At 33.7% G+C, this 27,796-nt stretch overlaps 4 protein-coding genes and 1 pseudogene across 5 annotated transcripts; 1 reads left to right on the top strand and 4 right to left on the bottom strand.

Annotated features, from left to right (window-relative positions):
- Positions 1 to 563: 563 nt before the first annotated feature.
- Positions 564 to 3,573, bottom strand: LOC18042172. 2 transcript variants are annotated; one of them, XM_024184931.1, is made up of 5 exons: positions 3,125 to 3,573; positions 2,906 to 3,033; positions 2,387 to 2,622; positions 1,412 to 1,597; positions 564 to 989 (listed from the first exon to the last, which is right to left on the bottom strand). In XM_024184931.1, exons 1-5 carry the CDS (start codon positions 3,457 to 3,459, stop codon positions 960 to 962), a joined length of 915 nt encoding a protein of 304 aa, XP_024040699.1. In that variant the 5' UTR covers positions 3,460 to 3,573; the 3' UTR covers positions 564 to 959. The 2 variants fall into 2 exon arrangements, with proteins under 2 accessions (XP_024040699.1, XP_006433665.1); XM_006433602.2 differs by having other exon boundaries at positions 2,510 to 2,622; positions 3,125 to 3,571.
- Positions 3,574 to 7,223: 3,650 nt separating this feature from the next.
- Positions 7,224 to 8,260, bottom strand: LOC18042171 (basic leucine zipper 4). Its single transcript, XM_006433600.2, has one exon. The coding sequence runs from the start codon at positions 8,139 to 8,141 to the stop codon at positions 7,719 to 7,721; it is 423 nt and encodes a 140-aa protein (XP_006433663.1). The 5' UTR covers positions 8,142 to 8,260; the 3' UTR covers positions 7,224 to 7,718.
- A 4,211-nt stretch (positions 8,261 to 12,471) lies between these two features.
- Positions 12,472 to 21,625, top strand: LOC112098194 (annotated as a pseudogene).
- Positions 18,992 to 20,959, bottom strand: LOC18040816 (protein PHLOEM PROTEIN 2-LIKE A10). Its single transcript, XM_006433597.2, has one exon. The coding sequence runs from the start codon at positions 20,437 to 20,439 to the stop codon at positions 19,162 to 19,164; it is 1,278 nt and encodes a 425-aa protein (XP_006433660.1). The 5' UTR covers positions 20,440 to 20,959; the 3' UTR covers positions 18,992 to 19,161.
- Positions 21,626 to 23,573: 1,948 nt separating the features above from the next.
- LOC18040815 lies at positions 23,574 to 26,146 on the bottom strand. Its single transcript, XM_006433596.2, has 3 exons — positions 25,489 to 26,146; positions 24,659 to 24,846; positions 23,574 to 24,441 (listed from the first exon to the last, which is right to left on the bottom strand). Exons 1-3 carry the CDS (start codon positions 26,087 to 26,089, stop codon positions 23,947 to 23,949), a joined length of 1,284 nt encoding a protein of 427 aa, XP_006433659.1. The 5' UTR covers positions 26,090 to 26,146; the 3' UTR covers positions 23,574 to 23,946.
- Between the last annotated feature and the right edge of the window lie 1,650 nt (positions 26,147 to 27,796).

Here is a 27,796-nt window from a genome sequence, read left to right as displayed (position 1 = left end):
TACGACAATAAGTGATTATTAAAAATTTTAATTCGGTAGCTTTTAAACTATAATAATTAAACCACAATAGGGCATTTGAATGATTTATGATGATTTTGTTGGGGAACAGACACAGTAGGACACCCACACAGCTTATTATTATTTTTAAAGAAAAATTCATCTACAATGCCAATTTTTGTTAGGTACCATGCACCCCCGCTCCCAATAAAACTCCTCTCTTTGAATTTGAGCTATCGGCAGGGGATATCTAAGATTCACCTGTTAAAATAAACCATGTCTAAGGATCCGTTTGTGAATGATATACTTTATTTGGCCTGGGTTTTCCTGTAACATGCCTTATTTATCAAATACATTACCTATTACAAATTTACAATTTTAAATTAGGTGGAAGCAAAAAAGTTATAATTGGAGCTTATTGTTCTTCTAAATATATTTGTAAGAAAATATTTTCACTTGCAGGTAACTTTTACAGAACTGTCGTTTCTTTTAAAAAAAAAATTACAAAAATATTCGTGAATTTTGTAATCAATGACAAACAACACAGTTGGAATATACACTTGAAGTTTCATGAAAAAAACATGCCGGTCCAAGGCCTTTTTGTTCATGACATATATATAACCCACTAAACTTTGGGAAAATAGACAGATACGGAGATACCCTGATAATGCTACCAATACAATTCACATACTTTCTCCCTTATTGTTATTTAGTTCTGATTTGCTCACAAGGATCTAACTTGCCTACATAAACAGTGGACTAATGGCAAAACAACATACTGTTAATAGAGAAAGAGTCAAGAGTCCCAGCAAGTGCTATGATATTGGAATTCAAAATGTCAAACATAATATAGGATTTGTATCTGCCTGAGGTTCTTCTTACCTGATATAACTAAAGCTGATAAGCATGGGACTATGAACAAAAACAAGATTAAGGCAGAAAACTGTTCATCTTGAGACATATTACCACCTTCGAACCAGTGATGTGAGCAACTGCAACAACATTCTGTGCTGTTAGAAATTATAGTCTTAATGTATTTGATAAGGGTGTACTAGGGACAAGCTACTTGAGTTTACTTTGATACATATAAACTTTTTTTCTTTTTTTTTATAGGACACTTAAGCCGTACTCAAGCAAAAGAATAAAATGGCTTGGAAACCTAAATGATCATATTCTTAAATCTTTCAACATAGAACAAATCTTAAACATACAAATGTTAAACAAACTGTGTCACTTTTTTCTTTATCATTTTACTGCACCATTAATTACTTGAATGGAGAACAAAAAATTATAATCTCACAAATTAATCGATTTAATTGGGGCAGCTACATGATCAAAATTTTGATGTCCACACAATCAAACAAAAAATTTATTCAAATCTTACTGCATGTGTTAAGCAGGAAAAGGCCCATACCTCAAATAACTCAAATGGGTTGCCGCGACGGTACACATCATTTTTCTTGCTCTTATCATCTGGAAGAAAGCTGAACAATAATGCTCTCCATCCAATGAGTAAGACAGCAGTTGTTCCCATTGTTACTAAGATGAAGGTATATGGTGGAAGATGGCCAGATGTTACTGCCCTTATAATTAACCCTAGCTGCCAAAAAGAAAAGGAAACAAATGGAATTTGAGCAAGCATCTTTCTGCTACAGTATATGAAAATGCAACCAGAGAAAATGTAGCTACAAAGTATCCAGTAATTGAAACATGCTGACCAACCAAACAGCATTTACGCTGAAAGCAAAGTGAAATGAGCTTTGATAATAACTGTCTTTCAGAAAATGCAGCCCACAAATTAGAAAAGTGAAACAACTGTGAGACAACAAAAATGCAAACCCAATAGAGAATAATAAAGCGTTTGAATTGTTTTTTTTGGTTGGGGGGGGGGGGGGGGGGGGGGGGGGGAGTTCAAAGAGTGACAGGGCAAACTTGTTGTGGGTGAATGCAGAATCAATGACAATAACCACCAAATGGTTATAGTTTATATTATATTAATATTTAATCAAACAGGAAACACACAAGATAAAGAATGTGAGGTTTCAACATCGTTAGGAAATATAGCCTTTGTCCACGGAAGCAAGAGAGAATAGTCATTTTAGTAACACATAAAGCACAAATTTGAACATTCAAAATGTTCCTGATACTTCATTCCCTTATTGATCTGCAAAAAATGATCCAAAATGGTTGCATCAATGTGACTACATCCATACCCAGAGACTGGGATCAAGCAATCGAAAAGTCTGCTTAGTGAGTTTGAGCGTTAACGTGTATCTTATAGCAAGCAGAAAGAGAACTATCAATTCAATTTACTATAAATGAATCATTAAAGGTACATAATTGACATCAACAATTGTAGTGACAAAGAATCAAAAGCAGCATAACTTACTAGCACAAATGCAGATACTTGTATGTACACACCATGACATAGAGAGAAGACCAAAAGTTTTGGGTTGGGGGGGAGGGGGGGGGGTGTGTGTAGAGGTGGGTTGGTTAGTGGTGTTAAACTTACTGGAACCCCAGCAGCCCATGATTTAGTGGCAGCAACAACGGCCTTTGAGAGACCATTCATTCCACGGCCGTCATCCGCATAACCCCCAAGAAAGTAAGCACTTAAGAACCACCCTATCGAACAACCAAACACATCACATTAGAATTTTCCTACTCTAGGAAATTAAAATTTAGGGGTATTTCCCAGAGAACTGGAGGCTACTTATCACTGGGAATCCAAGGAAAAATTAATTCCTTTAACAACGACCTGCACGTCAGCCACTTCAATGTTCCACAGGGTTGATTAATAAGTGGTCCATGTTCAATTCAAGCTCAACACACATTCTCAAAACAATGCCAAAGCTTTCAGCACAGTCCATGGAATTTAAAAATAATAGACAGAGAAACATAAGAATACCAGCAATAAAAGGATCAGCAGTACGCAGAGTATCAAAGTCAAAGACTGAGAAGCCATGATTAAACCTTCCAATTGCAGAGAACAAAAGCAACGCCAACACATCCCCGCCAGCAAGCAAAGCCACGCGACTGAAATATCACCATACCAGCTAATATTAACAAGAAATAATCAGCTAATATAAAAAAAATATATTAATAATGTGAACATCCATATCCATACCCCCATTTGTTTATACGAGAAGAAAAATCGGGTTTCTCGAACTGGATAACACCTTCTAAAGGAACATTCCCTTGACCCACAGAAACTGTTTCGTCTTGAAAAGAACGAGAAGTTGAATTTGAAGTTGCGGCGGCAGAGTTATTAGAATCAACGCTTCCATCGGCTTTTGCGAGGGTTAGGCTAAGAGCTCTTCTTCTTGGGTGTATTGTTTTGACGATGAACTTTGATTTTTTATGAGAATCTGATGTGAGAGGAGGATTCGAGCTGCTGAGTTTCAGGTTGATGGAGCAATTTCTTGCTGTTGGTACTGCAGCTTGGCTTAGGCTAAGCAGCATCGTTTCTTTTGCGTTGCCGAACCCAAATACTTGCTTGTCTGTCTCTCTAACGTTGATGAATAGACAGCAATATCCCCCAAACCCCCAACTTTATTTTATTTTGTGGCGAGAATGAATGTATAATTTGCGGTCGCTGTTGTTTCGCTGATACCTGATAGCCTGTTACTAGTATTCATCTGTTTTTTTTTTTATTATTATTAACTTTTTTTTATTGTTATTATTACAGTTAAAAAAAATCCCTTTCTATTTCACCGTAATAATAATATGGTATTTTTATAATTGATACAAATCAGACTATTACTATGAGTAGTTTACGTCAATTTTTATAAAGTAATTTTTATGAAGTACTGTTAAGAGTTTTAATCTTCACTAATATGCGTTTGTGTAGGTTTGAACGCAGCAGTCTTGACCACCCGACCAAAGGCCGAGTGACAATGATATGACATTTTAAAAACAAAGTAACACATTGCTTTAAAATAAAAATTTTTAATGGGATTAATTGAGAAAATGTTGATAAAATTCATTGAATATCAAATAACATGTTACTTCTTTTAGAAAGCACCTAACTTTGGTTAGTGGAGTATCTATAGGCTTTAATACTCAAAATCAAATCCAGTGGTCTAATGAGCGAGCGATAGGGTTATTTTTCAAATTAAACTTACATCTGTGAGAGCAGTGGTTCGAGCCCCCACGACGCATGTAGAAGCTTATTTTATTCCTTAATTATGATATATAATTAAGTGAAGGCATTATTCTCTATTTCGAAATGTGAGTGAAGTAGACATCTCTCAAATATTTGAGAGGGTAAAATATGGGCAGTGTTATATAATAATTAATGTAAACTAGTCCCAGTAATTGTCTGATTGTAAATATCAATTATAAATCTCATATAATATAAGTTGTAATCTGAGTATTAGTCTCATGTAATTCAAAAAAAAACTTTAACTATAAGTTTAAAACTCTTTTTTTCCTGCCACCTGGATCCTTTTTTTTAACATTAATTTGATAGGCAAGTGCATGCATGAAGTTATATTTTTGTGAATTACATACGACAACCTAAGAGGAGATGAATTGAGTTATAGTAGATTTTAGTACTTTTGAAGTAGTTATACCAAGTTTAAAATTATTTCAATGACCAACTTTAAACCAAACGAATCAACGTGATTAAAAATCTAATCACCTCATCTATGAGTTATTAAATCAAATTAACCCATTCAATTAATTAATTTTATAGCACTTAACAAAGCAATGACAATTAGAGTAAGTGATTTAAAAATATCGTTGAACACTCTAAGGGTCGGTTTGAAATTGTTTTTGAGAGGTTTACAAGCGGTTTTGAAAAGTAAAAAGTTAATTTTGGTGTTTGGTCATTTTTTTTAAATCACTTTTGGTAAAGTCATCATTCTTATAATAGATTTTGAAAAGTAGGGAAAGAATAATTTTTAAAAATTTGATTTTGTGAATCAATATCATACTTAATACAATCCAATATATATCCTAACATATATTATAAAAATATAAAATTATCATCATTCAATTAGGAAATAAAATCATTACATTTAAAGAGATAATTATTATTACCAATTATATATCGAACAAAAAAATAATAAAATAAAAATATTTATTTTAGTTATCAATTATTATACATACAAATAAAATATTATTATATACACATATTTATAAATGCATGAGTAAATAAATTTTATTGAATATTATGTCTATTTAAGTCATTTAAATTCTTATAGTATTTTTTTTAATACATTGGAGCCTAGGAAAAACTAAGCCAAAATAGAATGAGAAGCAGAGGTCCCATACATATCATTACATAACTAATAACCAAACCCCTCATGGGAAGTTTCAAAGACATGAAGACCAAGGTAAGGATGTTTTGCCATGGAATTTGCAGCAAAATTGGCTTCACGATATATATATTTTATGGTAATGAGCCATTGTTTGTTCATCAGTCCCTTGATGGCAATTATGAGAGAAAAGTGTCCATTAGGCATCATACTAGTGGAGGAAATAAGTTGGAAGACACATTGACTATCCACATTTGCAATCAAATAACGAATGCCACGATCCTAAGTAAGACTAAGACCTTCTTACAGTATTTTATAAGTGAAAGTTACCAAATATATACAATTGTTTTTAAGCTCATAACACGATTAAAAATAAATTAACCAAACATTTATGATTATTTTCACAACTTATTATTTCTATAATATAGTTAGCAGTAATTATTTTAGAAACTACAATATTACCAACTTGTCCCTAAAACCACCGAGTTGCTTTCTTATTATTTACAATTCAGTGCAATAAATAAAATGAATAGTCGCCAATAACCAATATAAACCATAAAATCATATTAGAGAAAGCAAATACAAGATTATGCAAGAATAAACCATAAAGCGAACTCTAGATGGTTCAGGAACCAAGTCTCTACGCTTCAAGCAATGGCTGGAAGATTCCACACTACCAATATTGGACACAGTCCAAGGCCGACGCAACTTTTTCAAGTGCTAATAAAACATTACACTCACTAATTGGCTTCGAGTGTACCAATCAAACCAACAACAAGAATCAATTAGTTTATGAGGCCAATTATTATGCATTTGGTAATATTTCCAGATGGAACATATTGTTAAATATAAATGAGAGAATATAGTGTGAGGGCTACGATTCAAAACCTTTATTAGAAACTCATTATTGTTTTTCTAATTATATAATTTGGTAGAGTTTGATACTTGGTCCCGTTAACGTGAGTGAAATAAATGTTTTTCAATAATAATAAATGTAGAATTTTAAACTGTATCATAATAGATTTGATAAAATAGTCTTAATAAATTTTTTTATTAATTAATATTAGTAAACGTTTTGATTGTATTACTTTATAAAAGAAGAAGAAGAAGAAGAAGAAGAAGAAGAAAAAAGAAAAAAAAAAAAAGATCCAAGAGGATTTTCAGTTTTTCACGGCGTTGTTGACGAAGCGGAAAGCTTAGTCAGCCTGCCACGACCTGATTAGTTCAGTCCAAGATCACGTGCTTTAAGAAAAGCCCAGTGACTCACAAACTGATGACCTGTCATTCGATTGCCTACTCATACGTTCTTTGTTTTTTTGGTTCACAAACTGATGCCGTGGTGCATTAGATTGCCATTCCTTTGTGTATTAAAAATAGAAAGAAAACAATACCCACGTAACTTAAGATAAGAAGACAGGCCCTACGCTTGTGATGGCTTTTTTTTTTTCTTTTTTTTTAAAGAACACACCACCTTACCATGTCGAACTAAAACTTTCGCTGTTAACCATGGGGGGTATATCAATAGGAATATCAATAGGATCACTAATTAAATTATATATAGAATTCATATTATTTAAAATAAATAAAAAATTATGAATTCCACCTCATAATGGTAAGTCTGCCCAAATGATAGGCCTTTAATAGGGTTTTGATGTAAACACGTGTCTTGGCTGTCGTTGGTTTAATTTCTATTTTTCTTAAAGGTACAATTTATTGGGAGTGCAACGTGTTGAATGTAATGCATGGCTCACCGCGAACACATTGTTTCTGCACCGTTGGATGAATAATATACATATTCGGCAAAATTCGGTTATCGTTTAATTCACTTTTAACCTCAAGGAATTCCAGTCCCATCAACTTTTTATCACATGGATCTTAGAATGATTTTGTAGGCCAGGGCATAAAAAGGTAGACCCCACGCTCTCTCAAAGTATTCGTGTTTCCAATTCCGTCTGTTGATCTCTGTTTGGACGGGTAAAAGTAGATAATTTTTTAGCATCATTATATGAATGATCGCCCAAGCGAGAAAGCAATTTGTACAAAGACAAAACAAACGCAACAAAACATCGCATTCAATAATTGGAACGCAAAAAGGATTATTTACATCGATGGACCAAACTTGATCATCAGCAGCTGCCGAAACTACAAAATTAATTAAATTCCCGCACATGCACTGATTGCCTCGCTGCCACTAACAACAAGACACGTAAAAATGAACATAGCTGCTTTAAAAAAAAGACAACCAAAAAAGGCAGACCACAGATTCTTTACACGGTAAAACACGTGGGGGTTTCAGTCAAAAAAGCCAATTTTAAATCCAACATGCATGCGTGCACAGAGGCGAGAGCTCTAATAATATATATATATATATTTTAGCGTCATATTATAATATTTGAGCTTTATTTTTTTATGAGCTTATATAAATAGTGAGTTGGTCAAATTATGTTGAACGTTGGATAACTATTGTGACGGCGTCTGCATGGAGCCTAAGATCCGATAAAGATTGGAGAGTCTTGTCCGCAAAGCAACGTACTCAGATGTTAACTGCTCGTTCTCTCTCCATAGTAGGTAACACTGGTTTAATACAATGTTCAACTCGTTCTTCAGCACCTGGTTCTCTACTGCCGACCGGTTCAGTTCCTCGGTGAGATCTTCTAATTGCTTCTTCTTTCGCCAGCGGGACCGCCGGGCTGACTCCCGGTTCGATATCATGCGCCTCTTCTTCCTCTCATCATCGGAGTAAACCGCCCGAGTTGACCCCTCCGAAGAACCGGAGTTTGACTGGAAGAGATCAGATAACCATTCTTGGATATCATCGGCGGTGAACCTGGTTTCAAGAACCGGTAACTGGAACTGAGCCGCTGCTTCTTCACCTAAGAACATTATTGATATAGCGAGACAGGAACTAATTAATCAAGAATGAATTAATGAACAGGAGGGAGATGAAAGGAAAGGAGGGGAAAAGGGAAGAAGCAAATGTAAGAGATGAGTATTTATAGAGGTAGAAAAGGTGGATGTGGGTCCAATTAAGCAAAGACTTTGGAGAGTGGGGGCACTTTTGTAAAAGAGCATTAAAAAGTAAAACCCATAACATGTAAGTTGTGAGGTGGTGGGGGTGCTATTGTTAATTTGCTTTATCGTCAGGTGGGGGGCCATCAGTAGAAGAGTTAAGCTAGCTAGGGCTAGCTTAATCACGAAGAATCAAACAAAACAATATACTTAAAAATAAAATAAAGACTAGGGATGACTGCTATGTTTATCGGACAGGTAGCCACAATGTCGTATGGGATACGCGAGTGAGGTCAGAAATGCTATATAAAATAAAAAATAAAAAAAAAAGGGCTGTGTTATTGTTTTATTTGATGGCCTAAGCATGCATGATCGATCATATATACTCCATGCACGAATATGTTAGAATAGTATAAGATTAAGATTCCATACACCAAGCTTTCGTATTTAAGTTGAGTTTGAATGTGCATTTATGTTTTTATATTTGCAGCCATCCGAATATCAAAAAGGTTGATATTTAATGGATAAATTTTCTCGTCCGTAAAAATAAAATAATGTTTTCGATACGAGGTCGCTATAAAAAAGGGGTAACGGGATGTATAGGAGTTTTAATTCTTAATGTGGGCGTGCAGTTAGTTTGGATGGGGCATGTTAGGTTTTTGGCTAAAAGGTTCGTATAGTGGAGGCTAACATGCATGCATGCAGCATGCTCACGTTCTACAGTTATATATATATATAGTTAGACATTAATTGACATCTAATTAATTAAATCTCACCCTGTTTTACTCACGAAGTGAAGTTGGCTTAATGTGCATGTGCATGCGGCCGCTCATGTAAAAACAATTCAATTAAGATTCCTGCTGCCTTTTTCTGAGAATGTCATCGACCACCACCTTAATCTTTTTTCTGTTGTTTTTGTTTGGCTTCGTTTTGTTATTCCATTGTGAAAACAATACCGCCGGTTCACCCACAGTTAATCATAAAATTAATCAATTTAATTTAATGATCAGTTTTGCTTAAGCAAATTGCTAAATAAATGACTTAACATTAATGTTCCGTTATCTTCTTTTTCGTTTATGGTACTAGCACGCAAGTAACTCAATTCTTTCACGTCTGTATCTCTGTTGAGTTGTGTCCTACATTGACTAATAAATGGAAGATACTTGGGTTCATAAGGAGATCGGTTATTCCATCTAAAAGACTAATCTTTTGTGTTAGATACTTATAAATTTTATCCTAAGTCTCCCAACAAGTGGTATTAAAACTAGACCCTAATAGATAAAATGTGATAATGAAATAATTTAGATATTTAGGACGAAAGGATCAGAGTCTGACAGTAGTTTCGTTCGAGGGGATTGATAAGGGCCCCCAACAATCTCCAACTATATTTGTGTGGATCTAAAAAATTTTACGTTGTTTTCCTTAATTATATGAAAACACGACACGTATGTAACACAAGGGAAAGGCCATTACTGTGATTGGAATAAAAAAGGCATGCTGATAAGAGGATCTCCAATCAGTTGCTTCCCATGGCTGTTGAAAGAAACCAAATTTGCGAAGGCAGTGGTCTGCGGGTCCCATAGTAATTTTATTTATTTTTTCCTTTTTCAAGTTTCTTTAAATTTTCAATTTTGATATATAATTTTTTAATTTGACGGTTGGAAATTTATGGTCGGTCTATTTTATTCAATTTAAAATGAAATCCGCAATGATAGATACACAGTTGGTTTTGCCAATTTAATCTTCCTTCTAAAACCTCTACTGATCTGGAATCTTCTATGCTCTCTAATTTGCTTAGCGTCTAGAACAATCATTAGCCAGCTGGATTTGTGGGCCTTATCTAATGGCAGTGATTAGCGTTTAGAACAATCATTAGCTATAACCGGGCCGCCCGGCCTGTCGCGTTGGCCCGCCTGTGATGTCTGTTTTATTTTTATGTATTTTTTTATTTTCTACCGGTTAGTTATGATGAAGTTTAAAACAGTTGTGTGATTAATTTTATCTCTTAACGTTCTTAAGATTTAAATTTGGGTGATTAATCAAATAAAAATATTTGAAAATTACTTAGTTAGAGGACTTAAACATTTGAACATATAATAAAAATAAGAAAGAGAGAACTAAAATCTTTTGTAAAGTTTAATATGTATCCTATGAATTGCATTTGCAATTAAATCAATTTTATATTATTTACTAGTGTAATTTATTTGTGAGGTTACAAAATATATAATCAACTTTGAATTGTATTTGTTGTAGTAGTTCAAATTTGTATTGATGAGGAAATTTCAACTGAATGTATATTAAAACATGTTCTTTCAAAGGCGTTCGGATTCGATGACTTTAGATCCAATTACATTTTGGCACTTTTTTTTTCCCTTTTTTTTTTATAAGTAAAAGTAAAAATTTGTTTTAAGAGAATAACACTATCACATGATGCCATGGTAAGCTAGATTTTGGGCTTTGTTTTCACTAACTAAACAATTAAACCTTAGTTGAGTTCACTCAAACATTCAACATCACTGAGAAATAAAAAAACTTTAAAAAAAGTAGATTTGAGTACTTTCGCGAAGTGATCTTCTAGGTGAAATGAAGAGTTTGCGCGAGATCAATCTCTTTGAATATTTAATTAGGAAAGTTATTCATATTAACTTTTGTGGGTGTCATTTAATTGAGTTGGTGAAATCTACTATAGTTAAAAATAAATAAAAAAAAAAAAAAACAGCAAATACTCAGTTCGTCTTAAGGACGACAACTTATCTTTGGATTCCCTCAGCCTTGATCTTGATGTCTATAAAGGAGAAAAGATAAAAACAAAAGTAAAAGGAGACTTTGGCCAACAAACGATCGATATGATCGTGAAGGTAACTGATGTGTATGACAATTGAGTGTGGCGACATCATTCAACATCGTAGCCAAAAGCCCAAAAGCAGTTTTGAATTTACTTTTAAATCAGCTTTTAGACTTTCGTGTTCATGCTTTGCCTTTTCTTTTCTTTTTTTTATTTTTTATAATTCTTTAATTTACCCTCAGTATTGGTAACGTTAAATTAAAACTTAAAGGGGACATGTGCATGCATTGTGACGGTATAGGCTTAGACTACCAGCTGTCTGAAACCAAAAGAGACTACGCACCAAAAATATTCGCTAGAATTCTCCCAACGCTTCAATGTTAAACACAATAACAGCACAAAACATTAAAAAAAAAAAAAGAAGCCCAATATATTTTTTTCTTAATAGCTAAAATTTAGAGTTAAAAACAATTAATGAACTTTATAATTAACACTAATTTTTGTTGATGGTTAATAATTGTCGAGGGAGATTTCATTTTCAGTTGCTTTCCCACCAACCCTATTATGATAACAAGGTGAAAAAATGAAACTAGCTTGAACCAATAATAGCAACTTGATAACCAACACTAATAAACTCTCACTAGTGGTGGGATTATAGAAAAATTATTTTTTTTTTATTTTTTAAATTTAATATAATGGCAGTCAAATCCGCACCTTCCTCTTTAATTTCGAATATGTAATAAGAAAGAAAACGTTTGAATCTTTCGAATCCAGGAAACGATAAATCAATGCATGGTGGATTGCATTTTCATCCTTCAGACTGACCCCCAGGGACAAAGAGATTCTGCAAAAAAAAAAAAAAAATGTATATCTATACCGTATGTTTCTTCTTAATTAGATTTTTTTGTATAGTAGACTTTGATTGACAGAAGGATCTCATCTCTGTGATTAAACTGTAATATTCAATCCCAAAATAATCACCTAATTAATCCACAAAATTAATTAGTTAATAAAATGATAAGCAAGTTAAAAATCGATCCCCAGAAATGACACGTATATATAGCACTACGTAATTATGGAATATAACTTTTATAAATGAAAACACACACTCACACTCACACTCATATATGTTAAATAGATGATGAAAATAATTGTTTATTTCATTCACTTTGATCATATTCAATTAACACGTATTTAAATTATCCCACAAGGCCAGAGGAACCACATGAACATGACAATAATGACATATTAATTTTGAAAAAAAGGAAAAAAAAAAAAAGAGAGAGAGAACCCATTACCCATATATAAAATTTTCACGTACCTAATAAATAACAGTATAATATTAATTGAGCTTTATCCCTTGTTCTTGCCTTTTCCTTTTGCAGTCGCCCTTCTCCTGCGGGTGCCGCCATCAATATCATGCGGCCTCACGATTACATTCCCATCGTTGTGAATCAACGGCACGTCGTTTTCCTGATCCACGTCGTCTTCGGCGGTGGCTATGCGGATGCAAGAACAGCGCTCTAAAGAAGCAAAGAAAGCCGACGCCACACCGTTGACGAACCACATGGCCACGCAACCGGCCCCGGGCGAGCCGCCGTGGCCGTGGCCCGACGAGCCTCGAATTTTGGGGTCCTCCGAACTTGACCTATAGCTGAATAAGCCCCCACAAGTGCCACTGGAGGAGGTAGCCGCTGCCATCGAGAGAGGACGGACCAGAAATCAATCAAAGCACCTCCTGCTGGCTGCTGCTGCTGCTGCTCTTAGTAAATACGTTCGTTCTTATGGGACTTAAAGAAGTTTATTTTGAACAAATTATTAAGTGCCTGCCCCTGAGGCTGGACTCAACGGAGCTGCGCTATTGCTATCATCTTATTGAGTATGACATGTATATTATTGATTAGCTTTTCCGCATAGATATAATTAATATCGTCTTATATATATATATATATATATATATATATATATACAAAATAAAGTTAATGTCGAGGACATATTAAGTAACATATGCACGTCGTAATTATTATCAGCTACCCCACAAGACAGCCATTGATCATGATCGTGCATGGGATGGCTGTGTGTTCTGGGACCCGTGCAATCAAGTTCTTTCTTTCGCGTCGTCACTTCTACTACGTATTTTGTTATTTGTTAAGTTTGTGATTCATACGGTATGTTGTTGAAGGGCACTAATTTTGCGTTGCTTGTAACAAGTTTTGTGTTAATGTTAGCAATGTTTTCGTTGCACGTAACATATTTTCTCAACGTTATGATAGTTAATAGTGACAATAAATAAAATATTGCCTTCAATAATATTTACATGGGAACAAAAGTGAAAGAAAATCATTTATATTTTTAGATTTTTATTGACATAGTAGGAAATTATCTCAGCCTTATAAAATTTAACTTTCACAAGCTTGTTTTCATTTTATTTTCAAATTTCACTTTGTTAATTTCATAAAAGTTAAATCTAACACATATTCCTAATTAACTTTAGTTTATGAATCATGAAAGATTATTTTATTGTTATTATTTGATAGTAATTATAAAATTTATATGCTACGAAGAGTCATTACTTTTATTATGATAATTAATAGTGACAATAAATAAATATTACATCAAATAATATTTAATGGACAAAATGAGGAAAAAAATCATTGTATGTTTTTATATTTCCATTATAAAGATATGGTTTGTGATACTTTAACTTAAAATTTTGGTACAATATTTGAGCCACTAATATCTCATAGTCTAATGGTTGATATTGAAAGTCAAAGCACCATTTCATAATATTATATCCTCCACCATTAAATTGCATGAAATAAATAGTTTAATTTTTGATAAAAATTTAAATCAAAATATTTCTCACTCTATAGTTATATAGACATATATATTTTTCAATAATAATTGGTGAATAAAATATTTCTCATTTGTTGTGACTCATATAGTATTATTAATAAAACACATATAAAATCGTTTATTGCAATGCTTTCTATTATCATTATTGTTTAGGTATTAGTGGTTTGTAATTAAATTCATACAATACAAATTATTGCAAGACTTTGTGTTAAATAACATACTTGATATTATATTTTATACTTAATGGTAACTGATTTTGGAAGATTTATTTAAAAAAAATTATCATATTACAAATTTAAAGGAGGGCTGAAAAGTAATTTTAAATAAAATATACTATTTAAGTGAAATTGTTTCAAATTCGAAGGGTGGTCACAATTATTTTACAAAAATTATATATCCACTTGAACGGTTACCATTATTTTTAAATTATTTTTTTAGTACAAATATTGTATACCATTAATTAGATCTAATGGTTCAGAATTAATACATTATTGATGCTGTAAAAATATTTACAGCATCATAGAGGAACCCATATATAAATTAATTATGTAATGTAAAAATTGTTACCAACAACAACGGAAAACGTGAGGGATACACAGGGCAAATGATGCATCGCCATCACACCGTCCCATTGTCAAAATCGATCATTGATTGCTAACTTGCTATAAAAGTAAATGATAGATCTATTTAATAGCGAATAAATATTTGTAATTTATAAGAATATTATCATTTTATAACTTAATATTTTTAGACATATCAATTTATTTTTAAAATTTTTTGGCAATTACGTTTTCTCACTTAATGTTTTAATCTCTATTATCTTACCACCAAATCATTAACTCCATTAATAAATTAGCTTATGTCGTAAGGATATTTTTTTAAAAAGTATATTAAGTATTTTACGAATTTCACAGGGTATAATATTTACAATTTTATCCATTAATTATTTTAGATGTATAAAATAATCAATTGATAAAAGTATTATTTATTTGTTATAAGTAATTTTATATTTTTATAATTTAGAGGGTTAGATTACACTTGTATAGTTTAAGAGTGTAATAGACTTTTAATATAATTTTTGTTAAAAATTCTGTTGACTTTAATGATTTAATGGTAAAATGATAAAAACTAAAATAATAAGTGGGTAAAACTAATTGTCTAGAAAACTTTGATAGTGAAATGACATATGATAACATTCCTAATTTATATTATATTACGTAATACTGAATAGCAGTAAAATAAAATTTGGTTCTTTATTTGGTAAGTGTAATACTACTATATAATAATTAATTATTTGGGAAACATCCTCCATTTCACAAAATTAAATAGTTAATTTCTTAGCAAAAAGTCATATTATAAACTAAGATTCATATCAATTAAAATATTATTGGGCGAAACCCTCATGCAAATAAAGAATATGGTAAAGGACAAATATATCAAATTATAGAGGCGTCAATAATTAATCGCGCATATGGCCTTTATGTATCCCTCAGAAAATATGGTGAAATGATAATATGGTCCGCGCGTGGCTTGCTTTATAGATACACGAGAAAATTAATCATATATGAAATATGATAGGCAATAAGGATTAAGGATAATGGAGACGAAAGTGTATGTATATATATATATATATATATATATAATTAAAGACTAATAAGAAATTGAAGAGAATGATGAGACCCAAGATGAAAGTGCTTGTCATCATAAGTTTACCCACTTGGGTGATCTCATGATTAATTTTTATATAAATTATATACATAGTACCTATAAATCTAGAGCATGCTAGACATACTTGATTAAATTTTTCTTATATTAGTAACAGGGAGATTAAAGTTATGTAATTTCTTTGATTGGCCAATCCATGTAAGAACTTTTAGAGCTGCTTGCACAGAAACAAGTTCTTTTGGATCGCTTTCCCCGCTTGGGCTTCTGTGCATCAAACCCAGGCCGATTAGATCGTTGATAACCCTTTTACCGTGTGGACAAAATTTCTATGAACTTCTGAGAAAGATCTGATTTTGCTGTATTCTCTTTACAAAGGCGGGTCATCTCCCGGGGAAAACGTCCACATTCAAATAATAAATAACGTGCTACAAATATCCAACAACTACATGTAACGTTAATTCCAGGGATTATTAATAACATGGTTGAAATTGAATTACGTGGCATATGCTGTGTGATTCGGATGATGAAACAAAATAATACGTATTGGAAACAATGGGAATATGGAAAGTAAGAGTTATTATATAGTCTATTTGGTAAAATGGAGAGCTGTCTGCGACTGAATCATTAACGATGGCCCGTTTGCCATTTCCTATTATGCCAATGAGCAATTAATTTATTGGGACCGGGTAAAAATTTTGTACACATTGTTTAAGGTAACCAACAATGAAAATCAGTTGGCTCTGTAGATTCCCACTGAAACTGTATGTATAAAAATGAGTTGATACAGACACAACCGAACAAGACACAGAAATTTGATTAATTAGAAGAAGAACAAAAACAACATGAATAAATTTAGGAGCCTAGTTATCGCCATAGCCCTCGTCTGCTGCTTCATGTTAATAAACTATGCCGCCGCTCGTCCGGACACCACTCTGGCTGTCCCTGGTCACTCTCTTAAAACTCAACTCGGAATGGTACGTCCATTTTTTTTATTTTAGATTACTTCCCATAGGTAGTGGCTAAGTTGGATCAGTTCTACGGTGGTGCACTAATGACAACCATCTAATCATAACAATACGTATATATTTACCATTTGTCTTTATGATCGTGGAGTTATTATCAGTGCTTCACGGTGGACCTGATCTAATTTAAGACCCATGATAATTATATATATATTATCATATCGTTATTTTTATTATTCTTCAGGTAGAAGAGAGCTGTGAAGGAGTGGGAAAAGATGGAGATGGATGCTTGATTAGAAGGACTCTAGCTGCTCATGTGGATTATATCTATACTCAGGACCACAGCCCATGATCCTCCTCTCTCTGTATCTGCATCCATTTATAATAAAATGAATGAAGACTAATGACATTTATTACTTGACTGAGTGGTATCGATGGGTGCCGATTGGTTGGTGATAATACTGATAAATATAATAAATATATGTACAGATCTATCACGTGGTCGCTGGTTCGGATTTGGTGCCATTTAATAGATCTTTTTAAGCATCAGCAGTTTCAATCCCTCTGATCGGATGTCCTCATGTTTTTATTCTTGATAAAATTCGATTATTAAACTCTCGGAGCTTGTTCAAGTAGTGGTATTAGTGCTTTGGGGCCTCGCACTTGTAGTCCAGGAATGGGTCGGTGCTCCTAAGTCCTAATAATATTGAGTTTGAACCTGCTCTTTCCCCCTTTCATCAAAAGAAATACGAGTCTGTTTGGTATTAAGGTAAGTTACAATTATTTTTGAAAAAAAATTTAATTATAAAATAAAAATTAATAGTACATAGTAAATATAAAATTTAAATAATAATTTTAACATAATTAATAAAAATATAATAAAATTTTCATCATACAATGATATAATTAAATTAACTGAACTTTTAAGATACAATAAATAGTATTTAGCAAACATTTTATCGAACTTTAATTTCAAAAAGAGCCATGATATGTTTGTGGATTGTAGCCATCCAAAAAAACAGAGAAAAAGTAACAAATTGGGTAGTGGTAAACTGGTAATACTAACTAACAGTGACTGACCAATTGCATTACCCCTAAAGCTTCAAACCAGTCAAAATTCTTCCACCAGGAATCCACAATGATTGCACAATTCAAAGCCATCTTTCAATTCTAACTACTCTTAGCAGTTTTGAGCTTCCTTTCTTCCATCACCAAAACTTAAAGGATCTATAGATCGAAAACTATAAGATGCCGAAAGCCATTTCTTATAAGAACCACCTCACCACATAAAGCCATTCCTATACAGGCAATTGCAAGTGTTTGTTTCAATAAAATCCATTGGCTAATAAGTAAAGGTGAGTCCTAAGTTACTAGCTCCTTTGAAAGAAATATTCACTTTTATATGATATGATTGTGCCATCCGCATCGAAGATCATGAAAGTTTACTCAATGCTAAACCAGAAATCATCCGCCCATCCTCTCTAATTCTGCAGAATCAACACCCACTTGCAATCCTCAAGAATTCATCAGCAGTTGTGTTTTAGAATTTTTTACTGATTGAAAGTTTATATTTCAGATTTGAACAAATGCATTTGGATCAAGACGATATAGTTTTAAGCAACAGTCAATCCACATTCCTCCTCCCAAATGAAACAAAACAGGAAGAATCACCTTAACAGAAAATTTAGAACTAAAGCGACAGTTGTCCCACTTCTGAATATTCAGCCACAACACACCCACAGAGCCTTCGAACTCGAAAAACCATGACCCTATCACAGTCCAAGGAGTCTGTTGCCACTTTACAAATGAACAAAGAAAAATAGAAATATTCACAAATGTATTGCAACAACAATTGCATATTTGCATTTAAAATTGTAAATACAGAGACCCCATCCTCATCCCAACCCATGACCTCCTGCCTTTTCAAGGGAGAGAGCTGTTGAACCCAAGGGCCACTGGCTCTTGTTACTTCTCAACTACATTTTTTTTTTTTTGTTGGTTTGGTTAAAAAAAAAAAAATCTCACCTCGGCTATAGCCCGCAGTCAGTTCCAATTTTTATGTTTCATCAAATATGTATTTCTACTTCACAATTTCTATCCAGTCTTAATTGTGGCCACGGAATTGACAAGGATCATAAATATCAAGAGCTGAAAGAGAGTTTAGACTACTACATTTTTTTCTCTTTCGAAGTCATTAACAATAGTAGAGTATAGATTTTCTAAACACTGCACATTATTAAATCCCAGTAAAGTTATACATTTCCCCATCTATATAAAAGAACAAATCAACAAAAAAAAATTAAAACATAATGAAGATAATGACACATACTAATTAAATGTGGAAGCTAAGCATTTCCTGTAGCTAGTATAACCTAACTAAACACTATACATTATTGATCCAGTAAAGTTTTATGTTTGCCCATCTACATAAAAGAACGAAGACATTCCAAACATAATGAAGCTAAGAATTTCCTGTAGGTAGATCATCCATCAAAGTGAAATTGATGGCATCAGTTTTAAAATTCCATTGAGTGAGACAACAAAATATATACATACAAAGCTTTCCCCGATGAAGCTACAATATTAAGTCTTCATGTCTGCTTGATGAAGATTTCTTTTGAGAAAATTAAGCAGGCAAGAGAACTCTAGTACCACTCAGGACATGTAAATACAAAGCCAGACATATGGTAATTATAACTGAAGACTTTGCACCAACATATCTGATAACTTCCAATCCCCTGTCCACTACCTCCTCACGAACTACATGAGAACTTCTTTTAAGAACATCAGCTATCTTCCAAAACAAGAACTCCACAATGGATCTTATGGTTTCAAACGTCACTCTTCCAGTCACATCAAGCACAAATTTTCTATTGCTGGGGACAGCCAAGGTAGAAGAAACCTGCCTGACCCATCCGCTACTCTGGATCCCATCATATGAGCTTCCCCCATTCAATGGTTTCAAAACCTCTTCTTGCTCAAAACAATGATCTTTAGTTTCATATCCCCCATCAGTATGTTCAACACTCGGATGCGTAGAATTAGATGTAGAACTAGTCAAAACCTGGTGAGAAGTTTTCACAAGTGTTTCCATGGCACCATTACAGACAGAAACCAAAATATCCCTCACGTTGTTTTGATGCTTGGGATTGGTCAAACCAGTGAAAAGCTCTTCATAAACATTGATATCCATCGTTTTGTCAAGATAAACTGCAATAGCTGTGCTCACAAACTTCTGTATGCAATCAGCTATCAGTTCCTTACACTTGTCGTCACAAACCACATTTACCCATTTGGGCACATCTGATGACCCCTCCCCACAACGCACTACATTTGCCTGATCACTCATGCCCAATCCACCGACCGCAGCACCAGTTGAGTAAAATCCCAAAACCAAGTTCCTGGCAAAACTACCTACCACAACCGAAACAAAGCCAGTACCAGCAGTAGAGAAAACCCTATCCATTACCCTATCACTAAAACTCGAACTTACAGAACCAATTCCCGTATCATTCTCATTTATTGAGTTTATCTTGTACCCACGCAAAATCCCTACTGTGACAGCCTCAGAAAGCCTAATCAAAGACTGAGAGAACTCCTCGGATCTAGCAATCTTAGAAATTTGCTTTAAACTATTGGGAATTTGGTCAGAATCAGACTGCAAAAAATCCTTTAAATCTTTACAGACAACACTCATCATCTCCGAAGAATCAGAAACCAGTTCAACTACATTCCCCAAAGCTGTTAACAGATTGATTAGTCTCGCCCTCTTCTTTGCCACAGAAGGTAAATTATAAACCTTGTAAGCCCCATAACTAGAGACCCCAAGCAGAGCTAACAAAATCAACCACTTCTTTCTTCTCCGAGAGAAATTCAACGCGTTTTTCACCAATTGAAGTTCCATTAAAAACCACCCCTAGAGCAGCAAAGGGTGGTTTTCTAAATGTAAAAAGATGGAACTTGCTAGAAGATTAAGGTAAAGATGGCTTTTCTTTTATTTAAAGGATCGAGAAATCTAGGGTTTATTTTTTTCTTTTTTTTTTCCAAATAAATTGATGTGTCAGTGGGGTTGAAATTGATGAGCGGATATAACGGTTTTACATCAATATTTTTAGTTGGATGCGCGAGTGAAATTGTGTATGCAATTATGAGGAAACAAGTGAATGAGAGGGAGACGACGAACCTGGTGGCTGCAGTTGCAGAGGAGGAGGAGGAGGAGGAGAGAGAATTTGCCGAGTTGAACGGAGCTGACGAATCTTTTTATGTTTTATGTCCACATGGGCATATAACTAATGCTGATTGGCTGAAGAGCCCAGACCTTGGAAACTTTCGAGGCTGCAGATTTTTTATCATTATTTTTAAGAAGCGCGCGGAAATATGATTGGGCGTTGTGCATTAAACTTCGAAACGGCCTGCCGTTAAGGACTTGAGGACTGTCAGTATTAAGCACGTGTGGGCTGAAGCCGCCCGTGTTGTCCGTGGTTTATATAAATATATAGGAAAATGCTAGGTATCGCAAGTCAAATCTCGGGTCAAATTCTGAAAGTAATAAACGACGTCGTTTCAATCCCTCTATTTTTTTCCTTAACCAAGTTCTAAAACGACGTCGTTTTGGTAAAATTGTTGCAGTTGCTGGGTGGCCTTTGACTGCTTTGATCTTGTGGCCTGCATATTTCGTATTTAAAACCTTTCCCACTCCTCTTGATTTAAAACTCACCCTAGCTTTTATTGTTCTGGGTTTTCTAAGTGCTGCAGATAGTCGCATGTATGCATATGCCTAAGCCTATCTTTCGGCATCAACTGCTACTCTTTTGGCATCATCATCGTTAGTTTTTTCCACCCTATTTGATTATTTTCTAGTGAAGAATAAACTGAATGCTGCAATGATAAATGTTGTCGTGATAATAACAGCTGCTATGACTATAATTGCACTGGATTTAGATTCTGATAGATACGGCGACATTACTGACAGATAATAAATCATGGGTTTTGTTTGGGATATCCTAGGATCTGCACTCCATGGTCTCATATTTGCCCTTTCTGAATTAGTTTTCGTCAAATTAGTAGGTAGAAGGTCACTTTTGCCCTGATGGCTGGGTATTTGTGATGGAACCCTGCGTGATGGTGGCTGCCACGCTGATGGCTGTCGGTGTGGTGGGTGCGTGATGGTGGCTGTGAAACGAAGGTGAAGCGAAATAGAGAAATAAAAGGAGAAAGAAGCTATGAGACGAAGGGAAAGAGAAAGCAATTTGAGGCTGTTATTGATTTTGCCTCAACCAAGAATGAAGGGGAAAGGGGCTGTGAGACGAAGACAGAGAGCAACCAATTTGGACTGTAACAATTTTGCCAAAACGACGTCGTTTAACTTGAATGAGGAAAAAAAAAAGATTGAAACGACGTTGTTCCTTTATTACTTTCGGGGTTTGACCCGGGGCAAATAGCAAAACTCAAATATATAATTTCTAAATCTTTTGGGGGGATAAAAACAAATAATAATAATAATAATAATAATAATAATAATAAATTTCGGGTAAAATTTTTTTTTTCTATTTATTAGTTGGGGGTAGTTCTATAGATGTTAATTGTATCTACAAACCTCCTAAATCCACCTATGCGGGTAATTTTGTGGGTTGCATGCAAGTTTGGTATTATAAATTGAAACCCGCATTAGGTTGCAAGTATGTTTGGTATTAACCAAATATTCGATAGATACCAGCATGTGTATCCGCCAACCCGCAGCCTTTTAATATATTTTTAATTTAATTTTAATTGAAAATATTTAAATCTAAAAATATATAAAGTAAATAATGCAAAGTGCAAATGTGTCTGCAAGTTGCAATTAACTTAATGCATGAATTATTATATACTTATTATAATTTTATATGGACTATCATTCTTTAACTCAGTGCATGAATTATTTCATTATTAAAATTTTGTTTTTCGGATTAGTATTTTAAAAAAAAAGTATTAATCTTTAGAAAATATTATTGTAGGAATCGTGTTAGAAGGGTACTATTGGTGGTGAACACAATGAAGACTTTTCTTAGAACTTGTGTTGAATGATAATATAAAATGATAATTGTTATTTCTTGATACTAACTTGTGGTTTTTTTTTTTTATAGATTTGTGTATTTTATACTTAAATTTGAGAATTTGTGTTGGATGGATATTGAGATTTTAATTTTTCATTTACATTGGTTAAATTTAGAATTGAGTATGCTGTGTGGAATTTTAGGCAATTATTATAAATTTACATATTAAACATTTGTGATTTTGAATGTGGAAATCAACAAAAAATCTACCTCGTACCATTGCGGATTTGATAGTTGTCAAAATTTGCAATTGGTGAATTTTATTTAAAAAATTAAAACCTACAATAGGTTACGGATGGATTTGATAATTTAGATTTTAGGCGTATTTAGATTTAATAATGACAAATCTATCGCGGACGGTACCCATTACCATCCTTAAGCAATTCAAGTTTAGCACCATGTTTTCATTGTCTTGGTGATTTGGACTTTGTTCTACCCAAATTACTTTAACACTATTTATAACCATGATTTTTAACTGAGTTTTGTTATGAATTCTACACAATTTAGACATTACTGACACTCAATTTTACCTTCCACATCACGACCCATAATATAAACCAAAAAATAATGATTGGAAATTTACTCAAATATACATAAGTAAACATCTTATTGACCGTTATGCTAGATACAGATAGTGTTAATTTTGAGTCAACAAAAATAATATTTTGTTTTGACAAAACAAAAACAACAATAGTTTCAACTCAATGCTTCATTATGGCATGGGCAACCTTTAGGAGCTTCAATTTCAATTTTTTTAACAGAAAATAATTTCGATTATTAAAGACTTCAATGCGCAGTGGTGGGAAAGTTTGGTTGGTTGATTCTACAATAAGAAAGTTTTATTTCTTTATTTATTATTATTATTATTATTTTCGAACTTGAAGTTTAACTCATTTAATTGAATCTCGTAATACAAAGTCTAATTAATAGAGGTTTGGGGCACGAGTGGAAGTGGGCGGATAAGGAGTTTGATTTCCAAATAATAATAATAATTCTTTTTTTAAGTAACTACGAATATTAGTTATTAAGACACATAAACATATTTGTTTAATAAATAAATAAAAGCTCAATGATCTTGGGAAGGGAACACGCCATCACTGTATGAACACTTGATCATCATCATGTACAGACTTGGTTACGAAAATGTGCAACAAACCCTAGACTCTTACGGCTTAAGCAAATCTCTAGTGTCGATTTCATATCAAATCAAATCTCCATCCGTTTCTTTTCCGATCAGCAAAGCTTACGCTGCACTGGAGCTTAATGAGCATGGCATTCTAATAAATTCATAGCATTTTCAATCGACTTTGGTTTCATTTTCAAACAACCTTTGGTTTCATGGGCACACTATCATCATCCTCAAGATCACTGAAAGAAATGTCATCTTCATTCCCCACACAAATTGCAGTTTCATTCTGTCTGCCTAAATCTGAATCTTCATCCGGCCAGTCATCATAGTCGTCTTCATAATTTGGAATTTGTATTTTAGAGGACCGGCCAACCAATAAATTCTTATCCTCAGTCACTACCTGTTTTTCCACAATGACAGCCTTATCAATAAATTGAACCTCTGTGCTTTCAATTGGGTGCTTCTCAGTTTCACAATCAGTGGTCATGGTGGAAGTGGTTGGCTCAGCGGCATACATCCTGGGAGACATGATTTCAGGTGTACGGCAAGATGAGGTAGGAACAAGGTCTTCCTGCAATACATTTTCATGATCGTTCATGTAGGAAGTGCTTCTTTCAAACCAGTTACTTTCTGGCTTTCTTTGCTTATGCAGCTCTTGCATCCACATTGCTCTTGCTTCCATTACCTGCAAACAATGGGTTGAAGAATAATAACTCATCAATCATCCCTTTAGCACACATGAATGTATGGAGTGAATGTTGTATAATTACTAGTTGCCTAACACCTACAAGAATCAAATTCATGAAAGCAGTTTGCAAAATTTGTAAGAGATGTAGCTAGACTCTCTTTAACTTTACACACACATATATATAGACACACATACTTGCAAAGTTTCAACTTACTTGGGGTGTAGACAAAATGTCTGCGTCAAGTTTGTTGAGCCTGGAATGCAGCAGAACAAAATAAATTTTCCAAAAGTAATTCTCACTCATATGAAAAGGGCAAAGTTCAATTCTCAGAGCAGCTAATCTAGGAGCAAAATGTTGAATAGCCAAAGCATGCTCCTTTTGAGCATCAGACATGTCAAAATCTGAAAAAAGAGGCAGGCATATAAATACCATGTAAAGTCTTGAAAGTGCACAGTTATGAAGCAATGTGGGTAAAAATAAGAAATACATTCAATAAATCAGAACCACCAACTATGCTAGCTCATTCCCAGGAGGAAGAGTTTGTTTTTCGGTTCATGCTACGGTTTTGGAATGTCCCTACTAGGAGAAGTGGGATCAGAGAAACTAGAACAACTAAATAGACAGCTACCCGATCTTGTACATACCCAGGTTCTCCAAACGCTACATCCTCACACAAGTCTTCAAGGACTGGACAGCACGTAGAAGGAGGTCTCAAATAGAAAAAAAGAAAACTCCAAAGCTTAACCTATAAATAAAAGACCGGGACAAGAAACTAAAACTCGACCATTGTTTTGTATAACCAGAATCACTAAGTCCTTGTGTTTCAATATTTACTACTATCAGTACACAGATGATTTAGAAAGTGAAATCAGAATATCAAAGTAAACACTTCAGTAAAATCATAAGGGGTAATGCATTTGCAATATGACAAAAGCAACCATCAAGTAATAGAAAATTCCATGATCATGTGATCAAGTGACTTTATAGTCAATTTGAATTCAGCTATTATATTACTAGCATAAATAATCCAATAAGAACCATACCATCCAAATCCTCTTCCTCGTCTAGAGGAAAATCAAGCCATGTTTCAGGATGATGCGCAATGTTACTCGCAAAAGCTAACACCTCGTCCGTGATCCCGACCGCACTTAATCCCTCCTCTTCTTCCTCTTCCTCTCCGTAGTCTCCATTCCCATTTTCTCCCTCATTTTCCTCCGATCCAAGCGGATAATAATTCGAACCCATCCTCGACATCTCCGACACTCCGATCCCCGAATCTAGCGGATCTTCTTCGTCGGACTGATCCGGCGCCCCTGATTCGTCCAAATTATTGCTCGAGCCTTGTTGATTATCGTGTGTTGTCGGGGGTGGAGCCAGAAACGACGCGACTCCCCAGAATTGGCGAGTTAGGGTTTGCTTGAATTCCGTCAAGTCTTCTTTAACGCCACGCGATTGGAATTCATTTTCCTCTAACTGTTCTGGTGGAGATTGAGTTCGATCATCCTTTGGTGGGGGGATTTGATAATGATTGGTGGGTGAAGTGTCGAGGTTGCTTCGGTCCGGCACGACGTCGTTTTCTTCTGCTCCATCGTCATCGTCGTCGAGATGGAGAGAGTTTGCGATCGAGCGAGCCAGCCATGACATTTTTTTTTTCAAATTTTTATTTTTATTTTTTCTTTTTCATTTTTCCTTTTCTTCTTGGGGGCTAGAAAGTGATTGGTTCAAAGCTTGGGGTTTAAAAATTGTTGCCGCTGTGTGAGTGGCGGAATCAGCTGTTTTGTGAACCATCTTGTTCAAAATGTGTATCTTATTGGATGATGCCATGAAAGCAAAGTTTTAATCGAGCTATTGTAGACCGTTGATCTCGTCTGTTTTGTTTTGGCGCATGTGAAATGAACCATTATTATGTTTCACAAGTTGGAAAAAATTTGTCATTACAAATTATTTAGAAGGGGTCACACTTGAAAAGCATAATGATTTTGCTATTATTTTTGTTTCTTAGTATGGCAAGTACTTTTATTCATTTATTTATATTTTTTTATAAAAAGAATTTGAGGGTAGAACTTTGTTAGAACAAAAAATAAAAGTATAATCAATGATGAGGAAATATGTTGGAACATTTTTCAAAATAAATGGTGTTTTGTTGTTAAAATATATCTATTTATTTGTGCCTTATAGAAGATGTATCTTTTCACTTAATGATATATAATTTCATTGTGCCATTTCATTTGAAAACACATAATTTCATTGTGACATTTCATTTGAAATGGTGATGATTTAATTTGGACCATGTATTAAAATTAATTCTTGATCCAATGGCTATGAATGAAGGGATATTATGAAAGATGACAACTCAAATGAAATGGCATAAGTATATCTATAAATAGAGGTCATGTTTAGACTATTTAGACATGAAATTAATGATCCTACACCACTCTTTTCTTAGCTTTCCTTTCTAATACGAATTTCAACACAAAACACTTATTTTTGTTCATTATATATCTAATATATTGTTTTCTACAGGAACAATATATTATTTCTTGGTAGCCTTACAACATTCAAGAGTATTCTGATTTGCTTTTGTCAATGCATAACGCAAGCAAACAAACAAGTGCTTCACCATGTGCATCACTCAATTGGTGGGGGCAAATAACGTCTTAAGGAAAGCGACATTTGTAACGTACCTTGAAATACACATTATTTTTCTACAGTTTACCTATTATTATTATTTTCTTCTTACATACAGAATTGTAAATATATTACTTTACACAATAAAATTCTACCATTATTATTGCAATTCTCTACATTTGTCATTCCCTACAAGTAGATACCACCAACAAAATATAATTAGGATGCGTTTGTGATTGATGTTGGGCAGTTGTAACTTAAAAGTCACAGAATTAAAATGTTTAGTAAACACTAGCCATTGTAGCTTGTAAATTATGTTAATATGATTTTTCACTTATATAATGAAAATTTTATTATATCTTTAATAATTTTATTAAAATTATTATTTAAAATTTATATTTATTATATATTATTAATTTATATTTAATAATTACAATTTTTTTAAATAATTATAATTTTTTTATAATAATTATAACTTAAAAATTACAATAACTCAATAACACAAAAACCTTAAGAGAGTAAATGAACTGAAGCAAGTACATGAATTATGAAGAAAAGGTGGGACACGCCAGATACTACGCGGAGTTTTAGTCATTGTGACAGAAATTTCTAAGAATAAAATATTCACAAGCTGGGTGGTGGTGGTGGGTGGATTTGTCGCCTTCAACCCACCGATAAAAACTCGTACACAAAAATAAGTTTTGTGGTGAGGCACTATTTCTA

This window comes from Citrus clementina, unplaced genomic scaffold (genome assembly GCF_000493195.1).
Source record: "Citrus clementina cultivar Clemenules unplaced genomic scaffold, Citrus_clementina_v1.0 scaffold_5, whole genome shotgun sequence".
NCBI lineage: Eukaryota > Viridiplantae > Streptophyta > Magnoliopsida > Sapindales > Rutaceae > Citrus > Citrus x clementina.
Note: the sequence above shows the minus strand (reverse complement) of the source record. Positions and strands in the feature narration are given on the sequence as shown.

Bases quoted from the DNA above. Each gene is read 5' to 3' on its own strand.
- LOC18040816 (XM_006433597.2), bottom strand. From the start codon at position 20,439: ATGGAACTTCAATTGGTGAAAAACGCGTTGAATTTCTCTCGGAGAAGA.
- LOC18040815 (XM_006433596.2), bottom strand. From the start codon at position 26,089: ATGTCATGGCTGGCTCGCTCGATCGCAAACTCTCTCCATCTCGACGAC. The intron at 24,847-25,488 runs GTATGGTTCTTA...CTCTTTTTTCAG, and splicing joins CGAGGAAGAGGATTTGGATG to ATTTTGACATGTCTGATGCT. The intron at 24,442-24,658 runs GTAAGTTGAAAC...CATTGTTTGCAG, and splicing joins ACATTTTGTCTACACCCCAA to GTAATGGAAGCAAGAGCAAT.
- LOC18042171 (XM_006433600.2), bottom strand. From the start codon at position 8,141: ATGTTCTTAGGTGAAGAAGCAGCGGCTCAGTTCCAGTTACCGGTTCTT.
- LOC18042172 (XM_024184931.1), bottom strand. From the start codon at position 3,459: ATGCTGCTTAGCCTAAGCCAAGCTGCAGTACCAACAGCAAGAAATTGC. The intron at 1,598-2,386 runs GTAAGTTATGCT...TCTTTTTGGCAG, and splicing joins AAGTATCTGCATTTGTGCTA to CTAGGGTTAATTATAAGGGC. The intron at 990-1,411 runs GTATGGGCCTTT...ATGTTGTTGCAG, and splicing joins ACCCATTTGAGTTATTTGAG to TTGCTCACATCACTGGTTCG.